The 27,731-nt window shown below is 31.6% G+C and overlaps 2 protein-coding genes across 2 annotated transcripts; one reads left to right on the top strand and one right to left on the bottom strand.

Annotated features, from left to right (window-relative positions):
* Positions 1–9,414: 9,414 nt before the first annotated feature.
* Positions 9,415–17,642, top strand: LOC107415519 (aquaporin NIP2-1). Its single transcript, XM_060816563.1, is given in 8 exon segments — positions 9,415–9,762; positions 10,135–13,088; positions 13,183–13,318; positions 14,943–15,107; positions 15,383–15,607; positions 16,765–16,959; positions 17,072–17,133; positions 17,384–17,642. Coding segments are annotated over 5 exon segments (894 nt in total). The 5' UTR covers positions 9,415–9,762; positions 10,135–13,088; positions 13,183–13,318; positions 14,943–14,954.
* LOC107415518 (structural maintenance of chromosomes protein 4) lies at positions 17,587–27,554 on the bottom strand. Its single transcript, XM_016023858.4, has 28 exons — positions 27,194–27,554; positions 26,747–26,836; positions 26,454–26,555; positions 25,989–26,165; positions 25,772–25,902; positions 25,077–25,155; positions 24,845–25,002; positions 24,701–24,776; positions 24,397–24,525; positions 24,180–24,324; positions 23,938–24,068; positions 23,005–23,157; positions 22,714–22,903; positions 22,254–22,387; positions 21,643–21,801; positions 20,863–21,171; positions 20,585–20,761; positions 20,322–20,405; positions 20,036–20,245; positions 19,845–19,934; positions 19,589–19,710; positions 19,351–19,506; positions 19,159–19,266; positions 19,016–19,076; positions 18,534–18,668; positions 18,330–18,417; positions 18,150–18,222; positions 17,587–18,055 (listed from the first exon to the last, which is right to left on the bottom strand). Exons 1-28 carry the CDS (start codon positions 27,341–27,343, stop codon positions 17,878–17,880), a joined length of 3,795 nt encoding a protein of 1,264 aa, XP_015879344.3. The 5' UTR covers positions 27,344–27,554; the 3' UTR covers positions 17,587–17,877.
* Positions 27,555–27,731: the final 177 nt, after the last annotated feature.

The raw sequence follows: 27,731 nt of genomic DNA on the forward strand, positions 1-27,731 counted from the left end.
CACTTCTTCTTGATTAAGAAATTTTGTTTTGTTTGTCCGCATAAGGAATTTTTTATTTTTGGGTAATTCCACGAAATTGAAGAAGGAATAAAAAGGTGTCCAGTGTTGACTAATCAATTATTCGTGTCTGCCTGCCATGATATATAAGGTTATATTTATATATATATATATATATATAATTTTAATTATTGTAAAATATGATTTCCATACCTTTCCCTATCGATCTCAACTTATCAATTTCAGATGATGAGTAATTGGTTTTTGATTTTGATATACTTTGGCCGGAGAATATGATACGTAATTGGTTTTCTCACAACAACCAGCTAAAATGGTTTTACGTGCAAAGCGGCAACCTAACCGAAACCAAACAAAAATGTATCAATTGGATAAGTACTGCAGTAGATTTATTTTATTTTATTTTTTTTGGTGTCTTAGACTCTGAATATCCAGTAGATCTCATCTTTTTCGAGATCATTAGACCACAAGACTCCATTTTTTGGATAGTTATAGAACCTTGATTAATCTAGATTGAGCCGGATCGGATTATAAAGGTGTACAAGCTCTTCTAAAACTAATTTTTTCCATTTACAATACTCGAATCCAAAATCTTATTCAAGAAGAACAAGCAGACCACTGAACCAATTGGTGGTGGTAGTAGATTTATTTTATTTAATTGGTCATAATTGATGCTGCAATGTACTGTACTTTTTTATTCATTAAAAAAAAGAACTGTACTGTTCTTGTGCCAAACAGCATCCAAGTGAAATCGACAACATATATGCTTGGAGATTTCTCAACACAATAATAGCATAGATATTAAAATATTTACTATATTTATTTTATGAAATAATATAATAAATTTAATTAATTTATATATTTATTTACAGATTTGCTTTTTTATATTTAGCTTATATAAGCATATCAATTATAATATCTTAATATATATTATTTAATTAATAAATTTAATAAATATTTTAATATTTTTAACATTTTTGCTCTTAATAATATTCAAGACAGATTTATTTTCTAATGCAAAATTGAAACCATGAGTTTACTATTCTAACATTTTCACACGCAAAAAAGCATTATCATTTAAATTTCAAATGCATTTAGAGAGCAAATATTGCATGGTCTCGAAACTACAAAATCCCAACACACAATACCTGTCATGTTATATGAGCCTTAGATTTGGATTCAAAATTGTAAGAGGTGTAAGGCATCAGAAGGCAATGAAGTCAAGCCTCAAACCTTATCAGCCTAAGTATACAAAGTGTAAAAAAGCATTTCACTATTACATTATTATTTTAACTATTTAAAATTGTGAAATAAACAAAATAATTTATATTTTGAATGTATCAAAATATATATAAATCTATATTAACATTATATTAGCAATAAACTTAAATTAGCAAGTATTCAATCATAACAGATTCATAGAAAGTCATATTTTTCTAGTTTCCAACAAAATATTATTGTTGCAATTATATATTATAAGTCTATAATTACTTAATAATCTATAAATTAATATATACTTTAATTTAATATGTGTTTTAGGCATCACCATCTTCAACTAAGTATTATCTAATTCTTTATCGGACTCCAATTTAAAATCTTCTTGTACATTACATTTTTATTCTTTCTTTTAATTTTTTTAAGAAGATAATGTTATAATAAGTTTTTCCATTTTTAACACTATTTTTTCATTGTTTTTTATATTCTATTTTGAACAAAAAATTTTTAAAACAATTGAGCAAAAAGGCGCCTTTTGGTGCCTAGACAAGCATTAGTAGTCAACAGTCTTAACTATCTTTGTCTAAATGCTTCACTGGGGATGTGTAAAAAAAACTAATCAATCAATAAAATTGACCAATCCAATCCAATTTAATTTGTTTGTATTGATTTTTTTTAGTGTAATCAGAATATATCATTTTTGAATTGAAAAATGACTATCAGTTCAGTTTGATTCGGTTTTTTAAGTGAAAATTGATTGAAATTGATCTAAACCGAACCAATTAATAATATATATAATAAAACTATATTTATTTAAATTTTATATTATTATATGTGATTATATTGGCCAGTTCTATAATTGTATGTGATATGCAAATATTTATCTTATTATTAAGTTTTAACTTTTGTTGTTTTTTGTTTTAATACTTAAGAATTTTTATGCATTATTTTTTTTTATAGATAATCTATCCATCTTAGAAAAATTGGTATTTTATATAATGAAAAGTCCAAAAGCCAAAGATTGCTATCTCAAAATTTAAAATTCAAAAGCTCAAAAATAAAAAAGTTCAAAACTAATCATCCAAATCGATTATTAATTATATTAGTTTTGATTGAATTTCATGTATAGATCAGTGTGCTTTGGATTAACATAATTAAATTGATTAATAATTGGATTGAATTGGATATTCATAAATTAGATTGGTTCCGAACCAATGAACAATCATACGCCTCACACACCTAAACAACACCTTTTGATGCATTTAGAACATTATATGGATATCTCACATATTTTTGTATTTAGGAAACTATGTAGTTTCGAATCCATGTAATTTTATAGCATTTTAGAAACTATATTCATAATATATCTATATATATATATATATATATTTTTTTTTTTCTTTTTTCTTTTTTCAGAAACTGTAAATGTAGTTGTCCTTCACTGATAGTTCTATAGTAAAAGTAAAAAGTTATTGTTTTTGGATGATGATTCACAAATCTCTTTACTTTCAATGTAACCATATATAATTTAGTGTTTTAACTAAATAAGTAATTTGAGAAGTCATCACTTAATAGGCGAATTCATGAAATAATATAATGTATGGTTAATTCTTCTGAGAATTTTTGTATACCTTAAATTCCTACAGGAATCATTGATTTGGTAGCAGAAACAGAAACAGAAAAACAAAACCAAAAAAAAAAGGACAAAAGCAATAAAGTAATTAAACTGAAAGAGTATTCAGTCCATTGAAACACGTGGTGGAAAAGGAGTTTGGTCCCGGTTCACAGTTGGTGAGCATAACAATGATATGCAAGATTGCAACCACCATTTCGATGTGGTGGAGCAGGGGAGGGATTTTGTTTTTATTAGACCAAAACCCACGTAGCTCTTCAGCCTTCATGGATCAAAAAAACCTGGCGGTGTTCGATCTTCTATGGAATTAATATATGAATTGGATTGGAAAAAATAATAATTAAAAATAGTATGCAGATCGGATTCATTAATGTTTGCTGTTTTGCACCGCTGCAAATCTACCAAACTACTCAACAGGTCTTAACTTCTTTGGAATTTGTATTAGGATTGGAGATTCAGTCCAATCCAATTACCCATTCAGAAGGACAAAGACGAAGTGTATATATATATATATATATATATTTTAATATATATTTTATATATAATATATGCTAAATTAGCCACCATTACTACATTGCTAACGCCCACCTCACTCAAATTACTGGAGATGATATAGGATATATACATAGGACTCTGCTAAATTACACGACTAAAATCAACTTAACCGAACTGATGTCGATCCCTAGATTCAATAAATCATAAAAAAAAAAAAAAAAAAAAAAAATCGCCCCTGAAACGACCAAAAATATTTATAAAGGAAAATCTAATATAGCTAATGCTAAAGTCATTAGTTTAACTGATATGAACTTGGTTATTGAATATATATCTAACAGTTCCGACGAATTAAATGCGAGACCAGGTAAGTTGAATTAAATGCGAGACCAGTGGCACCGCATCAATAACATTGGCTGTAAAGTTAATGCGTTGTCTATTTAAAAATTAATCCTGTCTCTACATCTACACACAGCAAGAAATTGACGAAATAAAAGGCCACACAAGGAGAAGCCAATCCATGTTAATAAAGCAAAATCATTGATAAAGACAAATTAATCCGCCCAGATCGCTTACGTCCATTGACATGGTTTAATAAACCACTAAAGCATAGATTTCTTTTTTTTTTTAAATTTTCTTTTAAGTCAACGAATTAAGGAAAGAAAGTTATATGTTAGATTGGTAGAGCTCACAAGTCTAAACATTAAGCCTTTTTTTTTCATTTTATATCAGGGAAGTATGGATTCCAATTCGGAATTATTCTTCATTAGTTTAAAAAGAACTAAGTATTTCTTTAACAGTCTTTCTTGTTTTGTGAATGGGAAAGAATATACCAAGAAAGCTAACTACTAATTCAGTGGAATTGTCAACTAAATATATAATGCATATGATATATAGGGAAAGAGTTTCCATTATTGATTTTGTATCACAAGGAAAACCGACAAGAGAGTTCCTTTCCTTTCTTTTAGGGCCGGCCTCGATCATTTATATACTTAAAACTTTAATTAGAAAGAAAATATATTATTTTACATCTGGAGGTCCTTACTAGGGAAGATCCACGACAGATCATTCAGAATCTGTCTATTACTTTAATACATATATGTAATTGATGTGTATCATTACTAGTTTAGAACAATTATACTTGTTGATCTTGCCTAATTAAGGTTTGTCTGCGTGTGTGTGTGTGTGAAGTGAGATTAGCTTTAATTATCTCACTTTAATTGGCAATGCCTCTGCCTACAAGTTCGAGATGCAACCATTTAAAAGAAGAAAAAGTGTCTCATTAACCCATCCACTGTTTATCAATATTTTAGACAGTCGCAATCATGAGAAATTTTTAGGTACGCAATATGTATACAGCCTAACATTCTACATGGTACACATATCTAATCGAGAATAGCCATTAATACATTTAAATACACATTAGATTAATGAGTCAAATCATTCATAAACAGCTTTAACACTACCGTTGCGGTTCTTTCCCCCCCCCCCCCCCCCCCCCCCCCCCAGCCTACGCCCTTGTTTTTCTTCTCTCCATCCATATCTGTCTAGCTAACAAACTTCTCTCTCTTCGCCATCTAAAAAAAAAAAAAAAAAAAAAAATTACCCTTAAAATACTTATTCAGGTAGTGGAAAATCTTTTCTTCTCCTTAAAACACATGAAAGCAAATTTTAAAAAGCTTTAGGAAAAAAGGGGTTTATTTATTTTCAATTGCAAAGGTAAATAATGGGAACCAACCCAAGCAAATGGATGTCCATCTAATACTATATTTTAATGGACCACAAAATATCAGACTGAAAAACTATTTGTCCCTTTTATTATTTCATAATTAAAAAATTGGATTTCCATGGAAATGAAATGGGAGAGCTTTGCACTATGATCATATCAACTACCAGTACCAGCAATCAGTACCAGCAATGGAGGGTAGACAAGCCTGCCAGGTCTTCTCAAAAGTGGATATTGAGGCCCGCAAATTGTGTGATAGAGAGGAAGGGTGTGGTAGAGAAGAACGCCAAGTAGAAGATAGAAAAGGAAAGAGAGACGATAGGGTTAACGCTGTTTATGGCTGATTTGGCTCATCAATCAGATGTATATATACTGTGTACCTAAAAATTCCTAGTGACTACTGGCTTGGATTGATTGGGTGAAATACATTATAAAGGTATGATCTAACGAAAGATTTGGAATTTTACATGATAGCCAACCAAATCATCAAAGTGGTTTTGGCAGTGGAGTTTTTTTTTTTTTTTTGATACTGAGGTGATAGATTTGAATTGGAAACTTCCAAAATACTGTTTCTCCACATCTTTATTAGTCACCATAAAAACAACGACCACCATAATAATAATAATAATAATCGAATATTCTACTTACACGCATATATAGATATATATATATATATATATATAGGTCTTAAATATTCGTAAAATATCATATTCAATCTGCTGCAAATTATTAATTTCTATATCATGGGCCATGGCAATGCAATGTACTACTACTACTAATAATAATAATATTCGAATATTCTACTTACACACACACATATAGATATATATATATATATATATATAGGTCTTAAATCTTCGTAAAATATCATATTCAATCTGCTGCAAATTATTAATTTCTATATCATGCACCATGGCAATGCAATGTACAATTTTAGATTATGAGTGCAGTGGTTTTTTTTTTTTCAGTTAATTATATTTTAATATTTTTAACTTTTAAAATCTTGCAATACAAATTTTGAGCTTTTCAACTCAATCATTTAAATTTTCAATTTTTAAATTTATTATATTTTAAATTTAATTTAATTTTTGACTATATGATTTAACAATTTTTTTATATGATTAATATTAAACTTTATTAATTTTCAAATTAAAAAATATTAAAGTGTAAAAAATTATAAACTTTTTTTAAAATTTTAATTTTAAAATATATAAATTGATGAATTGAAAAGTTAAAAACTTAAATTACAAAACTTTAAAAGTTATACTTTTAACTTTATTTATTTTGGGAGAGAAACAGAAGGATATTCCTTCAACTAGGGTCAGATACACGGATTTGCTTCTACGATTTTAGCAATTTTCCCACGCTAAGTCCTGAATCAAATTCAATATTGAGCGTTGAATCATGAAGTTCCAAGTCAACCTCCACGTGGGAAATACAACCTATAAGCATATCCCTCAAAGTAATATAAATTAAAGAGAAAAATGTATTCGTATGGTTGACATTAACTAAAGTGATCGAGCTCCAGCAAAAAAATAAAATAAATCAGAACAACACCCCGTATTTAGTGTCACGTGGATTTTGCGGTGATACATTGTTTAATTTAGTCATATTCTATGCTCCAATTAATCTGAAAGATTGAGCGATTGTCTCTTGCAGCTGTTGGACTCTCCCTGTGGGAGAGGTAAACCACACCCCAATCCTTAATGATATTATTAAAAACGTAAACGTGGTTAGCGTGGTTACTGAAAACTACTTCAAGTCACAATCAGTCTCCATAATGATTGAAATTGAAATTGAAAGTAAAAGTATAAGTAATATTATAATTATACATAATTACATAAATAAAAAAGATTTTTTTGTTAGGTAAAAATGTGAGAAAGTTAACTAGTTGATATTATTTTATTTAGATAGGAAAGGAGAGGACAGGTAATAATTATTAAAGATGAATTGGGCAAAGTTGCTTTATCACAGTAAAGTAGGAGGACATTTATTTGAGAATATACATATATATATATATATATGCAATTTCTTTTTTTTTTTTTTTTTTTTTGGTAACTCATATATAAGCAACTTGCAATGATGTTGACTGACAGAATTTTGAGTACTGAATTGACAGAATGTTGGTTGGAAGCCAAAAAAAAAAAAACAAGCAAAGACAGAATTTACTCAACCACATGTTTGGATTAATCTTCAACACATGTTTGGATTAATCTTCACCGATGGAAGATTTGATTAAGACAAACAAAATCCGTCACATATTTCTCAACTTTTCCGTCATCATAAATATTTTTGAATGATGTTAGAGTAGCATTTATTTTAACAAAATATCTTCTTTTTTTTTATTTAATTGGTTTATATTTAATTATGTTTGACTTTTAAAAATTTATTTATATGTAATTAGAATATTAATATGTTAGATTTTACATTAAAAAAATTTAAATCCCATAATACTAAAGTGTTTGTGCATCTCCTTTTCAATAAAAAAAACATGAAAGAAAAACTTTTGCTTAATTAACTGTATTATATATATATATATATATATATGTGGGAATTAGTGGTCGGTGGTCTATTTTGATTTAGGCATGGGGATCATTATGCATGTCATTAATATGTTCAAGTTGACCAATAATGAAATAATAAATTAGCTAATAAAAAAATTAAAAAGTAGAAAATTTTTAATTAAAACAATTTTTAAGTTAGGCTATTGAATTCATCATGACATTTATCGCTGGTGATTCTGCATGATTTATAGTTAACATACTTGCATGTACATGATTTACAGTTAATATTTATCGAAGTTTCACCCCAGGTTTGCTACTATTATGGACCCCAAAAAAAAAAAAAAAAATTTTAAAATTAAAACAAAATTGTGGACTCTGATGCTCTGATTCTCCCCAGCAATATTCTTTCAAATTCGGAGGCTTCTTAAGCAGCTGCAGGGAATGGACTAATGCAGATACGATACCAAACAAGTTGACTGACACAAAAACATTCAGCTAACCCCAAAATCAAAAGTGGAAAATCAAATCCGTATCTCTTTTGGAAACTATTCAATGGACAATTCCTTCCTTTTCATGTTCCAAAAAAGCAAAGCTACATATATATATATATATATATATACCCACTCCACGCTAGGGATGAACATGGATCTTCGACTATTGGTTGCAAAAAGTAGAAACTTTCTGAATTCTTTGCTTTTCCGAAGTCTCTAATTATGGATATAAATATAATCTGGTCCCAAAGTTTTCCACACTGTCCTTTCACCTCTCAATTGTAAAGATTTTCTTTTTGTCCCAAAATAAAAATAAAAGAGTGAAGAGCATTGTGAATAGTATTTCACAATGCTTGTATGACTTAATAAATTCAATTAATTTGGAAGTATTATTCCGGATTGAAGAGCTTATGTATGGCCCTTGATTTACTAAACATAAAAATTTGATTTTTAGAATTACTTGTGCAATGTTGATTTGGGTCGCTCAAAATGGATAAGGCCGAATTATATATTTGAGGGCCCAAATGGAGGAATCGTCAAACAAAGTTAGGGGAAACAAGTGGGCAACATGAATAGCCCCATGGAAAGCAGGCCCATACACACGCAAACTCACAGTTGGAAGTGAAACCAAAGGCGAATATGGATCAGCTGCCCTACCCTACCCACCAACTACGCTATTAGTTTAGGCCCATCAATCCACTTCCATTCAAGAGGACCAAGAAGATGCACTTCGTTCGTTTAATACCCACCCATCTCAATTCCATGTCCTTGTGAAATCTTAATCGATGTTTATTTATTGTAATTTCTTAGTCGGGAATTAATATGCTTAGATATTAATCTCATAATTCAACCCAATTATCATGATTTATATATTCATTTATTATCATTGTTACTATTTTTTTAAATAAAACTTACTATTATTGTTATGAATCATGTTGGCCAATTTGTAGGACAGCCAATATCAAAGGGCAGAGGTAAGATTCTTATGCTGTGGGGACAAATAAGGAAAGCAATAACTTGTTTGGCCATATTTGTCTTCAAGCTTCCCGGATGATTGTGTAAAACAATAAAAAATGGCCGAAGGTAAAGTTAACATAGAGAATGGATGAGAGAAAATGGGCAAGTGGAGCGCAAGAATGTTTTTCACCGAAAGAAAATATAATAATTTTAATAGAAGGCAAATATGAGAGAGGACAGCATAGATGAGAGAGAGTGAAGTTTTGTTTTTTTCAAAGAGTGAGGGATTGTATTATACAGAAAATAAATAAATAAATATATCCTTAGTCTATAATATAAATGAGAAGAGCCAAAGGATTTGGTCATGTTTTACTATTTATAATTGTTCAAAAACGACCATCTTCTCAGCGTTTTACTTTTTTATGTGCTTCCAATTTGCTTATCCATAAATACTCTTCAGAGATCATTTTATTTCTTTATGTTTAGGCATTTCTTTTAGAAATTTGGAGGAATTTGAGGGTTATTGCATCTTTTCAAGTATTTACTAACTTTTGTACGGGAAGTTCTCTTTCGTTGCCTATGGATTCTTCTTTCCTTCTTCTATTGAAGTTCGGATTCACCCCCAAAAGAAAAAAAAAAAAAAAAAAAAAAAAAAGAAAAGAGGAAAAAAAAAAAGGAAGAAAGGAAAAAGAACTCTGGAATCTGCTTCAAGTTCATCTAGGTTATCTGGTCAGTATATATTTTATTTTATTTTTTCTTTCTTTCCTTATTTATTCTTCCTTCCTCCTCAAAATTTGAGATGAAAGATGGATGGTTTTTGAGCAATTTTTAACATAATTTTTTACGATTATTGTAGAAGCATGCAATCTTGCTTTGGATTTCTTTTCTTGTTTTTTCCTCCTTTTTTTGTATTTTGTTTTGTATGTTTTTGCATTTTTGTTTCCAATCTATGATATATCTTTGATTTGATCTATCTCTACTCTTTCTAAGATCTTTATTTTTATTTTTTATTTTATTTTATTTTTTTGGGTCTTTCTGCGGGGTCTGACCTTGTTGCTAAGCTTAAAGCTTGCTTTTTGTTTATTTTTCTAAATTTTATAGGGATGGGCTGGACAAAGAAGTGGAAAAAAATGGGGTCTTTGAAAGAGTAATAAGAGAGAAGAAAGATGGAGAGAGAGAGAGTTTGGAGAGAAAAAACAGCACCACCCACTCACACATCAAAAAAGGCATCAGGTTTTCTTTCTATACAAAAAAGCAGGGTTGTACCGATTCACCTCCCATCTGTGAATATGCATTATTAAGAGACTTTGTGCTGTTGGAGAGAGAGAGAGAGAGAGAAAGAAAGAAATAGAAAAGCAAAGAAAGAATGAGAGAGAGTAAAGTAATGTGTGATTTGTCATGGAGGCTATGTTTTTCGAAATGTCAGTTTGAGTCCCTCCCTCCATCCCTCCCTCTCTCTTTAATTTCCAAACTCGCACAGAATGGCCCATGTTTGCCATACTAGAAGACAAAAAAAGATTAAAAAACAAAAATAGGTAGGATAAATAAAAATAAATTTGTCCAATTTATATAATTCAAAGTAGTTTCAATTTCATTTTAATCTTCTTGGTTGATAAAGATAAAGCAAGTCAAGCCTTTTAGCTTCATGTTAATATTTTTCTTACAAAGCCAAATGTGATTCAGTAAAGATGAAGAAAATCGAAAGTACAGGATTTATGAGTAGTTTTGATATCATGTAAATGAACCGTAGGATCACACTGCTGACTGCTTTGTGAATATCACTGAGGATTTTTAGAATTCTATGATTTTTCTTGGTTTTCGGATTGTTATGTTTTTTGTAAAGGATAGAGATGAAGAAACATATATTATGAATAGTAAAACATGATCAAATTCTGTGACTATTCTTGTTTATATTATAATAGCAGAAGAAGATTATATGCTAAGAATGTAGAAGCTACATATAATATGAATATGATATTATTTGAATTTTTTTAAACCTAAAAAAAGTGTAGATTTTGGCTCTTTTGTAGAAATAAAAGTCCTTAGAAATTTGATTTGTTGTCTTGTTTTATCTTTAATTTTTGTTGGATATTAGAAATTTATTTTTAAAAAAAAAAATAGCAAATGTAGTTTTTTTTTTTTTATAATTATATACTTTGCTAATGTTTCTCTGTAAAATTTTTTTTTTTTTAGGTGTTAACTGGTGCTACATCTTACATTTGATCTCACTTTTGTTTATTAACAAGTTTAGCAAGTTCAAGTATTTATATATATATATGTTTCTTTTCTAAATATCTTTTTTAAAGTTTTTAAAAAAATTTACCTAATTTTAGTTTTGTGAAATTGTTGTGTTAGTATGTTATTATTGGTTGGTAGATATAATATTGACCATTTCTCTACATAAGGTGTCATTAAAGGTTTTGTTTTTTTTTTTTTTTGGGTATTACATGCTTGATTACTAGATTTATGTAGTTGAATATTTAAAAAAATTGCTTTTCTTTTTTTTTTTTTTTTTTTTATATGTTGTGATTTTATCTTTTCATCCATCTTTTGTTTCTCTTATATATTTTTTTACCTTGCATTTTCTATCGTGAAAACAGAATTTGGTGTGTTTAAGATTTTGGATATGGATTTATAGATCTTTATTAATTGTGAATGCAATCTTGAAATCATAATGTAGATAACAAACCAAGGTTAAAATAGAAAAAAATGTACTTTAAAATGGTATTAGCTATATGGATAGATAACCTTAAAAAGAGTTGTTGCCCGTTATCTTTTGTTGTAATCCATTAGGTTAATGCCTCAATCTTCACCTCTGCTCTCTCCACCTAATGCCACTTCAATGATCTAAGTTTGACTGCCAAGCCAACCTTCTAACAAGGCCTCATGGACAATAAATTCCCTTTCAAGCTAAAAAATTAATATTTAAGCTTGGTAAAAGAACAACAAGAAAGCATACCTCTTTCTTTACCGAATGTGTTCCTTTTAAAGCTCTCATTTTCCGTTTCTTGGTTTGATTCCTAACATTACCTTTGGATTTTGTCCAATGGTCAATTTCTTAACTAGTTTTTATCCCCAGATGGGATTTATCATTGCCATGGTAAAATCTTTCTTTTTGGTTTTCCTCTGGTCTTTCTTTTCATGCACACCATGCCATACTGGTTAACTTTGTATTTTAGTTTCCCAAGGTGGTTCACGCTTACTTAGATTCATGTGCATGATTTTTCTTTCAATAAGATTATACTCACGGCCTTGTTCTTCAGCATTTTAAGCCTAACAAGCATGGCTAGGTTCTCTTGGTGACCTATGTTGGGTTGGTAATATTATAACAAAGCCATCTTATAATCTAGGATTGTGTTAGCATGGTAAGTCCTATAATCTAATAGAAACAATTTGGTGTAAAGCTTAATATTTTCTTATCACATTCAATTTGTATAATGTAAAATCCTTTATTCAGTTATAGTACAAGAAATGTCGTACACTAAATGCATTTCATATTATTTAGTTTATGATTAATTATCACCTCTAATTGGTAATTCTTCTTTTATTTAGGTGTCAAGTCATTGTTGATTTGATAGATAATTCTTCATCTTTGAATGCTACATTGTTCGGAAATCAAGCTGAAAATTTTCTTGGTTGCACTGTATATGAGTTGATGAATAACTCTGATGGGGTGATATAATTCTTTTCATATCTGTTTAAGAAAATGAGTTGTCAGTTTTAACTTCTTCTTTGAAAAAACATATATAAATCATGCAAATGTTTATGTGAGTACTAATTGTGAATTTTTTTTTTTATGATACTGTTAAAGATATTGAAAAAAATTGCTACATTATCCAGTAGTCATAAGCTTCTAATTCAAGTTAAAGCATTTAAACATGAATATCATGTTATTACAAGATGAAAATACACAATTCTTTCTATTTATGATGCTGTTTCAAAAGAAATCAACACATTGACACAAACAGATGTTTCAAGCAATACTGAAGTTAGTCAGGTTTTAGAAATTGTTGAAGAGAAAAGTGGAAAATCATTGGACATAACTAAGTTGAGAGGTATGAACATGTTTGATATATTATATCTTAAGTGAAATTACATGGATTTTTATTTAATGTTCTGATGCATGTATATTGGAACTTTCATATTCAGATGTCTGGAAATATTGACGATGCTAAGATAGAACAAGTGAGCAATAAAGATAAAGTCTTAGCTAATTTGGTTTCAAAGCCTGCTACAAGAAACAATGCAACAAAGAAACTAAAGCTAATGGCTTCCAAAAGTGCAGGTGAGGCAGATCCAATAATGCTAAATGTTGAAAGTATTTAGAGTTTGATGAAAGAAGTAGGAAGCAGCTTGCCAAGCTTAAAGATAATACTTAGTTTGTCATCATGGTAACCATCTTTTTATTAATGTTGACATGATAGATTACTATCAGTTCATAAGTAGATTATTATAAACCTTTTATGAACTCACAGTACATTTTGACTCTATTATAATAGTAACACTAACATTATTATTTTGTACATTGCAAGATGTAATAGAAAATTGATTTCGGTATAACCCAATACATTTCTATTAAATCTTGCAATTTATCTTAGTAAGATAGCAATGATGCTAAGATAGTTTCATCTATGACACAAATATTTTGTGACAACTTTTTGTTTAATGATAGTAATTTTGAGTTTTTAAAATTGTACTTATATTTTCTATGATCATTTTTTATTTTTGTATTTTTTTTAGTTAATATATAAATCCATGAATGATTTAATCTCATGATAATGGATTAAAATCAAAATAAATTGTTTATGTTTTAATTAGTTTTAAAATTAATTTATTCTCAGTAAATAGCTAAAGACATTTTAATAGACATTTCAATATTGATCGGTGTATTAAAAAAAAAATTTGCAAGGATGAAGCCAGAATCTAATTAGGAATGGTAATGGTTTTTGCTTTCTTTACGTTTATTAATAGTTTAAGATTAGATCCTTCTAAAAAAAATTGGAAAATATTAATTAAAAATATTAATTTAAAAACTTTTTAATTCAAACTTTTTCAAATTAATTAAAAACTGTTAAATATCCAAATTTTAATCCAAACCCCGTGTATCGAACATAGTCATACCTAGTATATATATATATATATATATATATATATATATATAAGGCTAGTTGAAGAGTATAAAAGGAAAAAAAATAATAATAAAGTAAAAACGTGAAACTGAAACCATACCTTGTTTTATCATCTCATCCAATGGAGTAATATTATTATATTTGAGTGAAAGTATGGAAACATTTTTACTTATCTTTAGTAAGGGCCATGGGAGCAGCTGCCGCCGGAGTCTCTATCCGCTAGTTAAATTATTTTTTCATCAAGCACATAGCTTATAAATATAAATTATTTGAACAAATATTATTTAGTTTTTTCTTTTTTCTTTTTTCCCTCTTTTGGTCAACTATTTAGTTTCATATTTGATTTCTCATTTTTATTTTTTTTATTTTTTATTTAATTATTGTTTATATATATATATAGAGAGAGAGAGAGAAAGTGTGTCCGTCTATGATGTATTTATGATGCAAACGTCCACAAGTAATTATCATGCAGATTTTAAAAAAATATATATAATTTTTGAAGAAATTATCATTCTTTTTTAAGTCCACAGGCATTTCATTATTATATATATATATATATATAATTTTTATATAAATGTCCATTAGGCCTACTTTACCTTCAAATATATACATATAGATACCAGTCTTGAAGGGGGGTTTCTGTGGGAGAAGCATAAGATAGATAACGAGGTAGCCCAGTTTCCTGTACGAAGATATAATTGATATTTGTGTTTCCAATTTCCATATATATATATATATATATATATACACACAAACATATATATATTTGGATTTGATCAGCAGGTACCGAAAATGGCCACAACAGAGCATCCGAAATCCAACAACTTGAGTGAAAAAATTGAGGCAGTTTCAGGCCAAAATCCAAATACCCAACAGAACATACCTCACTTGCACTGTTTCTGGAAATCACTTGAACATCAGTACCCACCGGGCTTTTTCAAAAAGGTAATTAAATTTAAACACACGCTTCAGCAAGTCTTAGCAGTATTATCTCCGTTAATTTGCTTTCTAATTACAAATAGAGATCTGTTTGCTTTCTAATTAAGAAACCATGTGATATTAAGTTGTCTTTTATTTGCCTTCAAAAATTATCATTCAAGCACTATATACGCAAAAACTGTTATTAATACTACATATTGTCCAAAAACACATCAACATACATGCAAAATAATTATGTGTAATTACGTGTTTTATATATATATGTATGCATGTATTATCAGGTGGTGGCAGAGATCATAGCAACCTACATGTTAGTGTTCGTGACATGTGGTTCGGCAGCTCTGAGCGCAAGTGATGAACACAAGGTGTCTAAGCTGGGAGCTTCGGTTGCCGGAGGACTCATAGTGACGGTCATGATCTATGCAGTTGGTCACATCTCTGGGGCACACATGAACCCGGCCGTCACTTTGGCTTTTGCTGCTGTCAGGCATTTTCCTTGGAAACAGGTATGTGCTACACAGTACACACCTTCTATGGTTGGCCTTTTTTTTTTTTTCTTTTTTTTTCTTTTTTTGAAAAAAAAAAAAATTGATTGCTTTTGTAAATTAGGTACGTGCTTTTCTAGGTTTAATCGTGCTTTTCTAGGTTTAATCGGTATAAATAACGTGTACCTCCCAATCCAATTATTTCCATGCATGCCTGGTGACTGGCCCTTGAGGTCGTGATTGCCACTATACCACATGATAGCTGGGGCAAGTGGGGTCTAGGTCAAAGGCGGTGGGGAAGTGGGGTCTAGGTCAAAGGGTGTTTTGGGTCCCACAATAGATTGTAACAACCATAGGATTCGGCATCACTTGGCAACAAGATCAAACCAGACAAAATGTGTATCAAATGCACGGACATAAATTATTTACAATAAAAATAAAAAATAAAAAATAAGGAATGAAAACTACCTTTTTTTTTCTGTTTTTTTTTTTTTTTGTTTTTTTTGTGTAATAATGGAAATGAAAGCTACATTGTTGGGAATCAACATCGTGGGCACATGCATCAAACCAGATCGAACTCTCTGACCACAAAATACAACCATGACTAGTGAGTGTCCTTCATCGTCTAGTGGATAGGCACTTAATACATACTAACATTATTTGTGCCTTCTTTAATTTTAAGTCTTATTATATGAACCCTAAAAATTATTTGCCTAGCAAAACAAATCCCAACCAATTCAAATGTATAATATTAATTAAAGAGGGACAGCCCGCCTCATTGCTCATGCATATCCATTATCAATTTGGTTGCATACAAGAAAAAAAAAAAAAAAGTTTGCTTTTTAGGAAGTAAGAGCGAAATATCGTTTTTCTTTCAAAAAAAAAAAATAATAAAAAGGTCCTCTATAAAGGAATAATTTTGTGTATTCCAAATTTTTTATTGAAAAAAAAAATAAGTTTTTTAGTGCATGACCAAACAAACTTTTATATATGTGTAGTGTAGGTGTGTGTGTGTGTTTTGACTCAATTTGGAAAGAGAATTTTGATGTTGGTCGATAGAAACATAAAATTACTCACCTTGCAATTTGTGTATTTTTTCCAAATTTTCATCTAAAAAACTATTGAATAAAAACCTCAAATGTAGAAACGAAAAGGAGTTGATATTATTGCATTTGCAGGTCCCAGTTTATGCAGTAGCTCAACTAACAGGAGCAATATCAGCTTCGTTTACACTAGCCATACTACTGCATCCAATAAAGCATATCGGCACAACATCACCTTCTGGAACACACATTCAAGCTCTAGTTATGGAGATTGTAGTCACATTTTCAATGATGTTCATCACTTCTGCCGTGGCAACCGATACTAAAGCTGTATATTTCACATTAACATTAACATTATTCAATTCTTAGATTCCTCCAATTTTTTTATTTTCCAAGATAATTTTCAATTTTTATGGACTGTCAATTTCTGTATCATTGCCAGATTGGATAGCTAGCGGGCATAGCAGTTGGCTCCGCGGTATGCATAACATCAATTTTGGCCGGGTAAGCTAAAGCGACACTTTACCTTCCACATTCTTTTTTTCTTAACAAAGTTTTTCTCAAAATTTTGGAAACCCTTTTTACCAATAAAGCTTTCAACCAGAACTCCTTTTTGTTCGAGGATAAGCCTGACTCAGGTTTCTTCTTCTTGTTAGCTTGTTTGTTTATAGGTTAATTTGTTTATTTTACTAGCAATATAAAAATTAAAAAGCTACCAACAGGACAAGTGACAATTTGCGGGGTCCATATGTAGGCCCATATCAGGTGGATCAATGAACCCGGCAAGGACAATAGGCCCAGCAATTGCTAGCTCCTATTACGATGGTATTTGGGTTTATGTTGCCGGCCCAATCGGTGGAACATTACTAGGAGCATGGTCTTACAATTTGATTCGGGTCAACGACAGACCCACCCATGAGATATCTCCGGGTTCACTTTCATTCAAACTACGCCGAATGAGGAGCAATGAACAACACTTAGACACTAAAGAACAACCACTCAATTCGGTATGAATAGTTTACTGTGATTGTACCTATGAAACAGGGCATCTTCCAACCTACTATTGGAATATGCCAATCTGTTTCTTAGACGGACCACCCATCTGTATAATATATATGTATAATAAATAATGACGATGTTTCCTATGTTCTGCTTGTATCATCGTCGAGATCTACACATTTTAACCATTATATACATAACATAAATTTTACAGCCTACAGACGAACCAAAAGTATTCAAATCTAAATCTTATAATAAAGAATCCTTATCGCATGGGACGCCTCTCCCATGCATAATGTGAACACAACAAGCCGCTTGTTCACCCACCACAAAACTCCCGGGATTGATGGTGATGCTCTTTGTGCAGTTATCAGTTTTGTAAATCCCCACTAGTCTATCAGCCAATTCGAACATATTGTTCCTAAGACTGCAGTGGCACGAGATAATGGTATAAGTAACTATCCAAGTAAATGAAATATCACTAATTCTCATTTTAACTCACTGGCAACTTTCTAACATACCTTATGATTACGAACTGAGCATCCTTTGTTCGGTCCTTCACATAATGTCCCACAATAGAAACATTCTTGAAGTCTACAACGCCATTTGAACCACTCAAATTAATGGAGTTCAGAGACAAAATATAAATTGGGTAGGTTGCTTGATTAGAAAAACAGACCAATTAAAAAAGGCTTACATACCCAGAGCAGCATCAATTTCATCCATTACATAGAGAGGTGTAGGCTTATAGTGATGCAGTGCAAAAACAAGAGCTAATGAGCTTAGAGTCTGAAAGCAGCAAAAAGGACAAATGTCACACAGTTAAAAGAGTTGGACAGTAAATATTGGCATTCACAAAAAAACTGGTTAAGAAATATATTGATATAGTAAGCAAATATGGGTACCTTTTCGCCACCAGATAAATTTGCAATGTTCTTCCAGCTCTTCTTTGGCGGTCTGACACTGAATACAACACCTTCAGAGAAAGGATCAAGGGAGTCCACCAATTCAAGTTCTGCATCACCTCCGAGCGTGATCATCTGTGGGGAACTCATGCAGAATGTCGAACAATGAGATGGTCGGTGCATATTACATAGACAAAATAAGATGGTAAAAAGGGGAATGCATGATACAGAAATAGACATACCCCAATATCAGACGAGAAGGAGGTTCATCCAAATTTAAAAATAAAACTTGGGTAAAATAAACATGTTATTTTTGAGTGAGGAAACAAAAATAGACAATACCAGCATAATGCACCTGTTTCATTTTGGTATCTCAAGTGCTCAATACCATTTACATTGTGTTACCTTGAAGAGTGGATTCTGTAAAAGGATATATTGGATTTATGGCAAGGGAAAAATTAGAGAGGCTCGGTTTCACAAACCTGGTACATTTCCTTTAGCTTCAATGATATCGCATTGAATCCTGCCATGAACTCGTCCAACCTAAAGAATAAACCAAATTAGCCGAGTTACAGATTGAAGAACACGAAAACTTTAAGCATGGATATTTAAACAAAGGACATGCCTCTTCTTCCTCCATTCATCATATTGCTTCTTTATATCATCTCGCTGTTGAGTGACCAAGTTAAGATCCTCAACTCGTTCATTGTACAGTGAAACCTTCCTCCGATACCTGATAAAAGCAAATATATGACACAGAAGAAATTACAAAAATATAAACCAAGCCAGCAAACTTTTTAATAATGATAAGACATACTCTGCTATCGAATCAAGATTTGGATTCATCTCTTTCAATTGTGTCTCCAGCAGTGAGACCGTTTCAAGGGCCCTTTTAAGGTCACAAACCTTGCTGAGAGTTTCATCCGTCAAGGTTGCTTCAAGTTTTTCACCATCCACCAAATCTTTCTGAATTCTGCAACCAACATTACAAATTTAAACAAGTTTTGATGTCAAATGTACACGATCCTGTAAAACAATTTAACAAACCAACATACTGCTCCATATGCTTTCTAAGGGCAATCTCCAAGTCATCGAGCCTCTTCCTGTAACCCTTCCCCTTCAGTTCCAACTCCTTACACTGCTTCTTCATGTCTTGTAATTTATATTCTGCATCAACCTATGACATCACAAAGAAAACATAAAGCTGGTCTTCTGAAAAATTGCAATAATGGCATTAGTAATCAGATATGTTAAATATGTTCTATTTTATCATAATTCACATAGAGTAAGATGCATTGATTATCATAATACCTCTGATGCTCGCAATTCATCCAAAGTCTTTTTCATTTTGTTGTACTTAGACTTTGCCTTGTCTAAAACATCTTTATGATTGTCAATCAGCTACACAAATAAAAGTAATAACAGAGCATAAGATAGGCCATGTAAAAAGATTATGCCATGATAAGGGCATTGAAATAAATAAATGAACAATAAAAGCAAACCTCCTGGTTTTTTTTATAGTTCTCCTGAACAATAAAAGCATTCTGTTCTATTTCTTTGAATTTGTCACGCAATTTTTCCTTCTGCTCAATAAGTCGTTCTTTCTCCGTCTTTGACTCCTCAATCACCTTTGTTAACTTTTTTATCATTTTCTTGCCCGTCTCTATTTGGACTTTATGACGATTAATATCTGTGTTACCTTTGTCAATATCCTATAAATGGAAAGAATGAATTAGGAAATACATCCAGCTTTGGAAATTATTACATAACGATGATACAGATACTTACAGACTGGATCTTATTGACCTTTGACTTCTGCGATTTCAATTTTTCACCACCAGCATTTTCTATCTTACTTTGAAGCTCTGAGGCCTAAAAGTAGAGGCGACTATGGATAAGTCAAACAAAGAGAAATATCAAGGGAAAAGAACATATACATACATATATATATATATGTATATGTGCAGCACATATTCTAGATGTAGTCAAACCAGACCTAGATCAAGCTGCAACTGAAAGAAATTAAAAAAAATAATTAGTTAGTCACTTGCCTTCGCCTTCAATTGTTTAGAACCTTGCATGAGTTTATCAATCTCTTTTTCTTCAGCAGAAATAATATTCTTCAGCTCCTCCAGACGATCAAGCTCATCCCTCTTTGGCTGTGATGCAGCCTCCAAGGAGTCAAGTTGCTTTTCAAGATAACTGTGCTGTGAATTAAGACTGTCAATCTGTTCAGAAAGAAAATGATTAGGCAAAAACCTTTATTTAAGAAGATAATAATAAATAAATAAAAAATATATGAATCTCAACAATCCACAACAATAATCACCTCTTTCTTGCTTTTAGCTAATTCCATCTCCAGGTGTGCAACTGCTTTCTCTGAGGCCTGATATCTTTTAACTGCATCAGAAATTCTGATGCGGAGATCTTTTAAACTGTCAACCATGGTAGAGAGTTCCTTTTCAGCCATTTCAATGGCTTCTCCAGACACACTGGTGGCTCGAATAGATGTCCCCATCTTACCACCACGTGGCTTACTTCCCCCACCACTCATGGTACCAGATTTCTCAAATAATGCACCATCAAGTGTCACAACTCGTCGAAATTCTTTGTTTCCACCATATGCAATGCGTGTCGCCTGAAATTGGAAATAGAATGCTAACTTATTGCTTCAAATCAGAAATGAAATGAGTGAGAAAGTGCAGTAAATGGTGATTGATGCCAATCTGTCCCACAGCATGTAAGAAACTAAAACTAAGTCCCTTTTAAGTGATACGACGCATGGCCAAGGTATAATGTCCCAAGGGAAAAAAATCACTCTTAACCTCTGAAAACCATTTGACAGTTTCTAAAGAACAACCTTGTATATATGGAAAAACAAATATAAAAGAGCTGAGAGGCATAGAAGAACACATTGGCTCTTATAATTGTAAAATCCCCAGAACTAATCCAAGAAAAAAAAAAAAAAAAAGTTGTGGACAAGACATTTAACTCAGCTAATTATTGCTGTCCATTATTCACAAATAGTCTATCATGTCAATTTGTTTCCCTGCAGTCATGCATAAATAACAACATAAACTGTCAGCCATGCATGGATGCTGTAACCTACCTGGTCAAGATCCTTAGCTACAACAGTATTTCCTAGTGCTGCAAAGAAAGCAAGTTTCATCCGTTCATCTTGAACCTTCACTAAATTGAAAAGGCGAGGAACCCCTTCAGGAGTGCTTGCATTCTCTTTCATCTTGGATAAGAGATCAACTTGCTTTTCCTGAATAATGAAATTAATATATGTTTTAGAACTCCTTGAATCCCCATTAAACTGAAATAGGTGCATTCAACTGATACCATTATACAGGTTGATAGAAGGGGAAGAAAACTAAGTATTACACCTCCCACAGATAGACACAAAAAAAATAATAATAATAATAATAATAAAAATAAAAAAGATAAAATAGAAGAAGAAGAAGAGACAGAGAGAGAGAGAGAATTTTTACATCCATTTAGAATAGATATTAAACCCAAAAGGCAAAAATATTAAATTTAAAATCTTTCAAAGAAATTGGAAGGCTGTAATAAATGGAATCCAATATGTTAAGGTCAAACATTTAGCATGTGAATATGAGGTCTTTCTTTCAAAAGATTCTTTAGCATAAAAGAATACATATAAGTTTCAAAGTCAACGGTATGCTTTAGGAAATAAAATGTAGCATGCATCAATACCAATATCATGAAGGTTGCAACACCAAGATTCTCTCTACGAAGGAGCTCAACACATGCTTGTGCTGCATTGGTTGTCTCCACCACAATATAATCAAGTCCAGGACATGCTGTTGATATGGCAATGTCATATTTTGCTGCAAAAAACACGAATTCCAGAAGAAAATCAAATAAAAGTTAAGATAGAAAGTATTTGGTTTTGATACCTACAGACAACACAATTAATAAAAAATTAGGCACGCAAAGCTTGAAACATCACAAGAACAAAAAGACCTGAATCTAAACACACAGAAAGTGTTACTTGGCAATAAACGACTTTCAAATGTTAGTACACAATCTCAACTTCTAGAAATTCCAACACATGATAGCATAACATTTAATGGTAACTTCAAATAACATCTGAAACTTGACAGGTGACAAGTGACAACAGTAATTACAATAACAAAATGCACATAACACTCACCATCAATAGCACCTAAGTCACCCATTCGACCATATATTCCCTGTATTTGGTTTGACTCCTTAGCATTTAAAATTGCTTTTAGAACTGACCCCTGACTCTTCTCAGAATCCTGAACAGATTTAAGCTCTGCAACCTTCTGTCTTGCAGCTTGTTCAAGAGGAATCAGTGCTTCTTGCTCTTTCATACATTCCTACAAAAAAATAAAAGAAAAGAAATATCCTCGCTATAGCCTATAAGTGCAACAATAATTTATACATGTTCATGTCAAATTTAAATGTGTGAAAGACGAACTTGCTCCACTTTTCGAGCTTCCAGTGCTTCGAGTTTGCCCTGCTCTAAATCAGTTTGAATTTTTGCAATGCTGGCAGTTTTTGTTTCTATCCTTTCCAATATGTTTTCCATCTGCTTCTGAGCCTCTACAAAAGCTGCTCTACCAGCTTCATGCTGAAACAATCAACCACCACTTTAGCTAAATGTTCAAATCGTCCTTTATCAAAACTTCTTATAATTTTCTGCTGAGTCCAAAAGGTTGGATATTAAGATTTTTGGGCCGCATATGAATATCTTACCGAGAAAAATATGACAAGCTAATTCCTGAAATTCCATGGAATTACTTGGATAAACCTAGATATATATCCTTTCGAGGCCATCAACATCATTGTGTAAGGTAGTTGTTTAACATATCAAGTTCCAGTTCACATATTTTGCACAACTACTTCTAAATGTCCAATTATAAAAGCTAGAAGATGAGGATCTTTAGGAGCTGAGTTGTTTTAATTATGGTCCACTATGACCAACAGCAGGTGAAATAAATAAAATAAATAGTGTGCTTGATACTGCTTCTCATATTTCCTCATCTTCAGGAGCTGAGTTGTTTTAATTATGGTCCACTATGACCAACAGCAGGTGAAATAAATAAAATAAATAGTGTGCTTGATACTGCTTCTCATATTTAGGAAACAAAGCAATCAAAATAAACTTAACAACAGATACCATGTGTTTGTGTTCTGTCATTCGTAATGATGGATAACCAAACCAGCAATCAAATACTAATATGATGCAAACACACCAAGATGAAACCACACAAAGATCAATTACAAAGCTCCCACGTCATTCTTAAAAAAAATGAGGGAAAGATATGTTTGAATCAAAGAAGGAACAAGTATCAAGTGCTTTAATATGGTCCTTAATATCAAAGATTTCAATACAAATTACAAGCATCACCTTTTCAGTTAAAAGCTTTCTTTCAGTACATGCAACTTCTAGTTTTCCCTTGTGCTCAATCAGCTGCTTTTCCCAAGGTTCCAATTCAGCACGAACTTCCGCAAGCTCAGAGCGATATCTCTCTGTTTCAACTGCTTGTGGATCCATCAGATGTACACAAGTTAAAGCAGTTGCAAAGCCACATCCATGCTAGGAAGAATATAAATATCACAGAAGAGTGAGAGAGAAACAGTGGCTACTACCTTTTGAATTCTCTATCACTTCCTCTAGCCTCCTTTCCTCATCCACCAAGAGCTTTTGTAATTCTGGAATATTACCCTCAAGTTCAGGTATTAAATTTGTCGAGTCTTCACACTCCTTTTCTAAGTCACTGATCTTTGATGAATCCTAAATGCAAAGTCAAAAATTAATAAATATTTCCTTCATTCATTTTGAGTAAAAATAAAAAGCATTCCATACCTTTTCAATTTTGTCAGTTAGTTTCTTGATTTTTTGCTTCATGTGTTTTAAATCTTCCCGATATTTAACATCTTCCCTCTCAAATTGCTTAAAATCTTCTTTACATTTCTTGAGTTCATCTTCCAGTTCCTACTTAGACAAACCAAAAAATTAAATGCAGTTATGTAATCACAAGGAAACCATATGAGATGAAATTTTATGGACCTCAGTTGTCTTTGTGAAACAAAAAACCAAAATCCAGTATGATTGACATACATCCTACGTGAATTTTGCTTATTGAACATCAAAGACAATCATAGCAAACCTCTTGTCTTTTCGCGTGCTTATTGTGCTCAGATTCAATCTCCTTCAAAGCATTTATATTTTCTTGAATCTTCTCCCTGAGTCAGGAAATTATAGTGTAAATTATATTTCAAATCAACTAATTACTTTTCATGACAATAATTACCTTTCAGTCTTCATATTTTCTTCTGAAGCAGACACTTTATCTTGTAACTCAACCATTTTTGCGTTTGTATCTTCATGTGCCAGTTTAGCAACTTTCTCTTGCCATTTCATGAGTGACAACTCTTTCAGCATGTATGCTTCTGCTTCATTTTTCACATCCTGTATTACATATATGTATTAACAGCAAGAACATTTGAAAAGGGACCACTAATGTGTAAACTACATATATATACCTCCAAACTATCTCTTTCTTTCTCTGCCAACTTAACCATTTGCACCACACCAGATCTTTTCTCATTCAGAGATTCCAGCCTATTAGATCAATGAAAATTATACATATTCAGAGTGAATTTCTGTATCAAATTTATAAAATAAAACAAGAATCTCAGTATATAGGCATCAGAAAAGATAGGGGCAATCTCAAACATTTGGTGATCAAAATCCATTGCAACCACCAAGAATGTTGCATGTTAATATGTTTGTTGAGCAAAATATTTGGCTGCTTCTATAGAGGAAACTCCAAAATGATTTCAAAGATTTTGTATTTCCCTTGTAAACCATTCATGTGATTGAAACTGGTATATTAGTAGTTAATTATTAAATTGGGATTTCACCATTATTCAGGTAGGCCTTTTTGTAAGCTAGTCTAAAGACTTGATTATTGAATATTGAATATATGATAAACCTAATGTCTCCTTCTTATTCCTCTTTTTCTGTCCACTACCTTTTCTTCTCCTTTCTCTCTACTTGTCCTGGATATACATGTCTATACTCAGTTTTCCATATATAATTGTTTAGATGGAGATATGGCTGACAATGACAAGGATTGTCTGAACTTGGTACTCATGCAACCAGTGTTATTGAACTAGAATTAGACACAGAAAATGGAAATTACTACACATGGAAAACACGCAGAAAAAGTACTCACTCCGTGTGCGATTGATCAATTTTTTCAACATATTTATTTGTTCCAATGATGTCCTCAAGATATTCAAGAAAACCTTCATCATGGGGTCCTTGAGCCTTAGGCTTCATCAGTGAAATTTGTTCAACTTCACCCTGATAAATAACAAGAAGCAAACTTTAAGAGCACTCAGAGGCAAACTTCTTCAACAAAGTTAAGTAGCTGCATGACAACTATGAACCTGAAGAATCAAAAAACGGTTGTTGTCCAGGTCAACTCCTTTTCCCTTCAATTTCCTCGTGACTTCAGTAAAATTGCTTGCACGGTCATTAATGTAATATTTCGAAGAATTATCACGAAAAGCCACCCTGGAAATTACAAAATCACTTCCCGGAACAGGTTCATATGTTCCATCATCCTGTAAGTATTGCAAATAGAGTTTGCAAACGTCATCAGAATTAAATACTTTAAGATCATATTAGAGCATGTATGGAAAATGATGATATGTCACATTTTATACTTTCATTACTAAGTATCAGAATAAATAGAAAAACAATACTTAAAAAGGTCCTATGGGACCGGGTAAAATTGAATTATTCCAATTCTGAGAAACAATATGACAGAGCAAATTGAAACTTGAAAATCACAGGTTTTTTTATCCATTATCTAAACAATCAAACCTAGAGTTAACAGAGAGACCAATTACCAGATCAATGATCTCCTGGAAGTGAACAGAGACACCAGCACTGTCTAGATTCTGGTGATTAGTCGAGTTATGGATAAGCTCCGAAACCTTGTTTAGTCGCATCTGCACAAACAAATTTTCAGAATCAAGGAAAGTACAAAAAATGTAAAAATATAATCTGTAACTGAAACTTTCAAACTTTTCTGTTGCTTTTCATGAACCCTAAATTGATACAAGAGCTTGTAATAATGCAGGAGAGATGCAACTTTTAACAATTATAAACAGAAAGAGAAGCATCAGAAGCAAAACAGAACCTGCTTAGCTCGTTTTCCGAATACGAACAGCATTGCATCTATCACATTGCTTTTACCGCTTCCATTGGGTCCAACAACGGCAGTAAAACTCTGAAGCCAGCCAAAACAAAATTAACCCATAAACATATAAATAAATAACACACAGAGGAGATAGATAAAACTCAATTACATGAACCCATGTGTGTTTGCTTGCTGAGAAAAAAATAAAATAAAAATAAAAAGCAAGTAATATGCAATTTAGCCGATTTGAAATCACTTCAGTTCTTTTTCTTGCTTTAAATCTAAATTATAACTTTAAATTCCTGTATCATTTTATCTTCCACTATAAAAAATAAATAAAATAAAATAAAAATCTAGGTCTGAATCATACAAAATAAATCAAAAAGGACCCAAAAAAAAAAAAAAAAAAAAAGCACTAATCAAGAAAGAGAAATGAAACCCTCAAACCTTGTGGAAAGGACCAACTCGTTGCTCTCCAGCATAGGATTTGAAGTTCCTCATCACCATTTCCTTGATAAACAACCTGGGGGACCTCGTACCACTACCTCGAACCGAGTCGGACACGTCCTCCGCCATAAAGTCGTCCTGAGTTCCCATCCCCAAATTTCTTTACCGAGTCAACTCACTCGGAGCGCTTCCTTTTATTTTATTTTATTTTTTTTTTTTTTTTCTCTCTCTCTTCTAACAGATATTCGCGTTCGGAATTGGAATTTTCAGTATTTCCAGGTTCCGAGTTTAATCAGTGAAGCCACGCTCCTGTATTTGAAATTTTCGACTTTCCTATTTTAATCCACACCGCCATTCTTATTTTTAAAAACTAATTTATATCTACTATAAAAAGGAAATTTAAATCTTATTTCTGGAAATATTCTTATGGATTGGCGGGAAACTGAAAGTTGCGGGGTCTAGTCAAATTTACAGGTGGGCCTAATGGGCCAAATCTGTATAACGCCTGTACTGCATGGCAAATAGACCTTTCGACACT

This window comes from Ziziphus jujuba, chromosome 4 (assembly GCF_031755915.1).
Source record: "Ziziphus jujuba cultivar Dongzao chromosome 4, ASM3175591v1".
NCBI lineage: Eukaryota > Viridiplantae > Streptophyta > Magnoliopsida > Rosales > Rhamnaceae > Ziziphus > Ziziphus jujuba.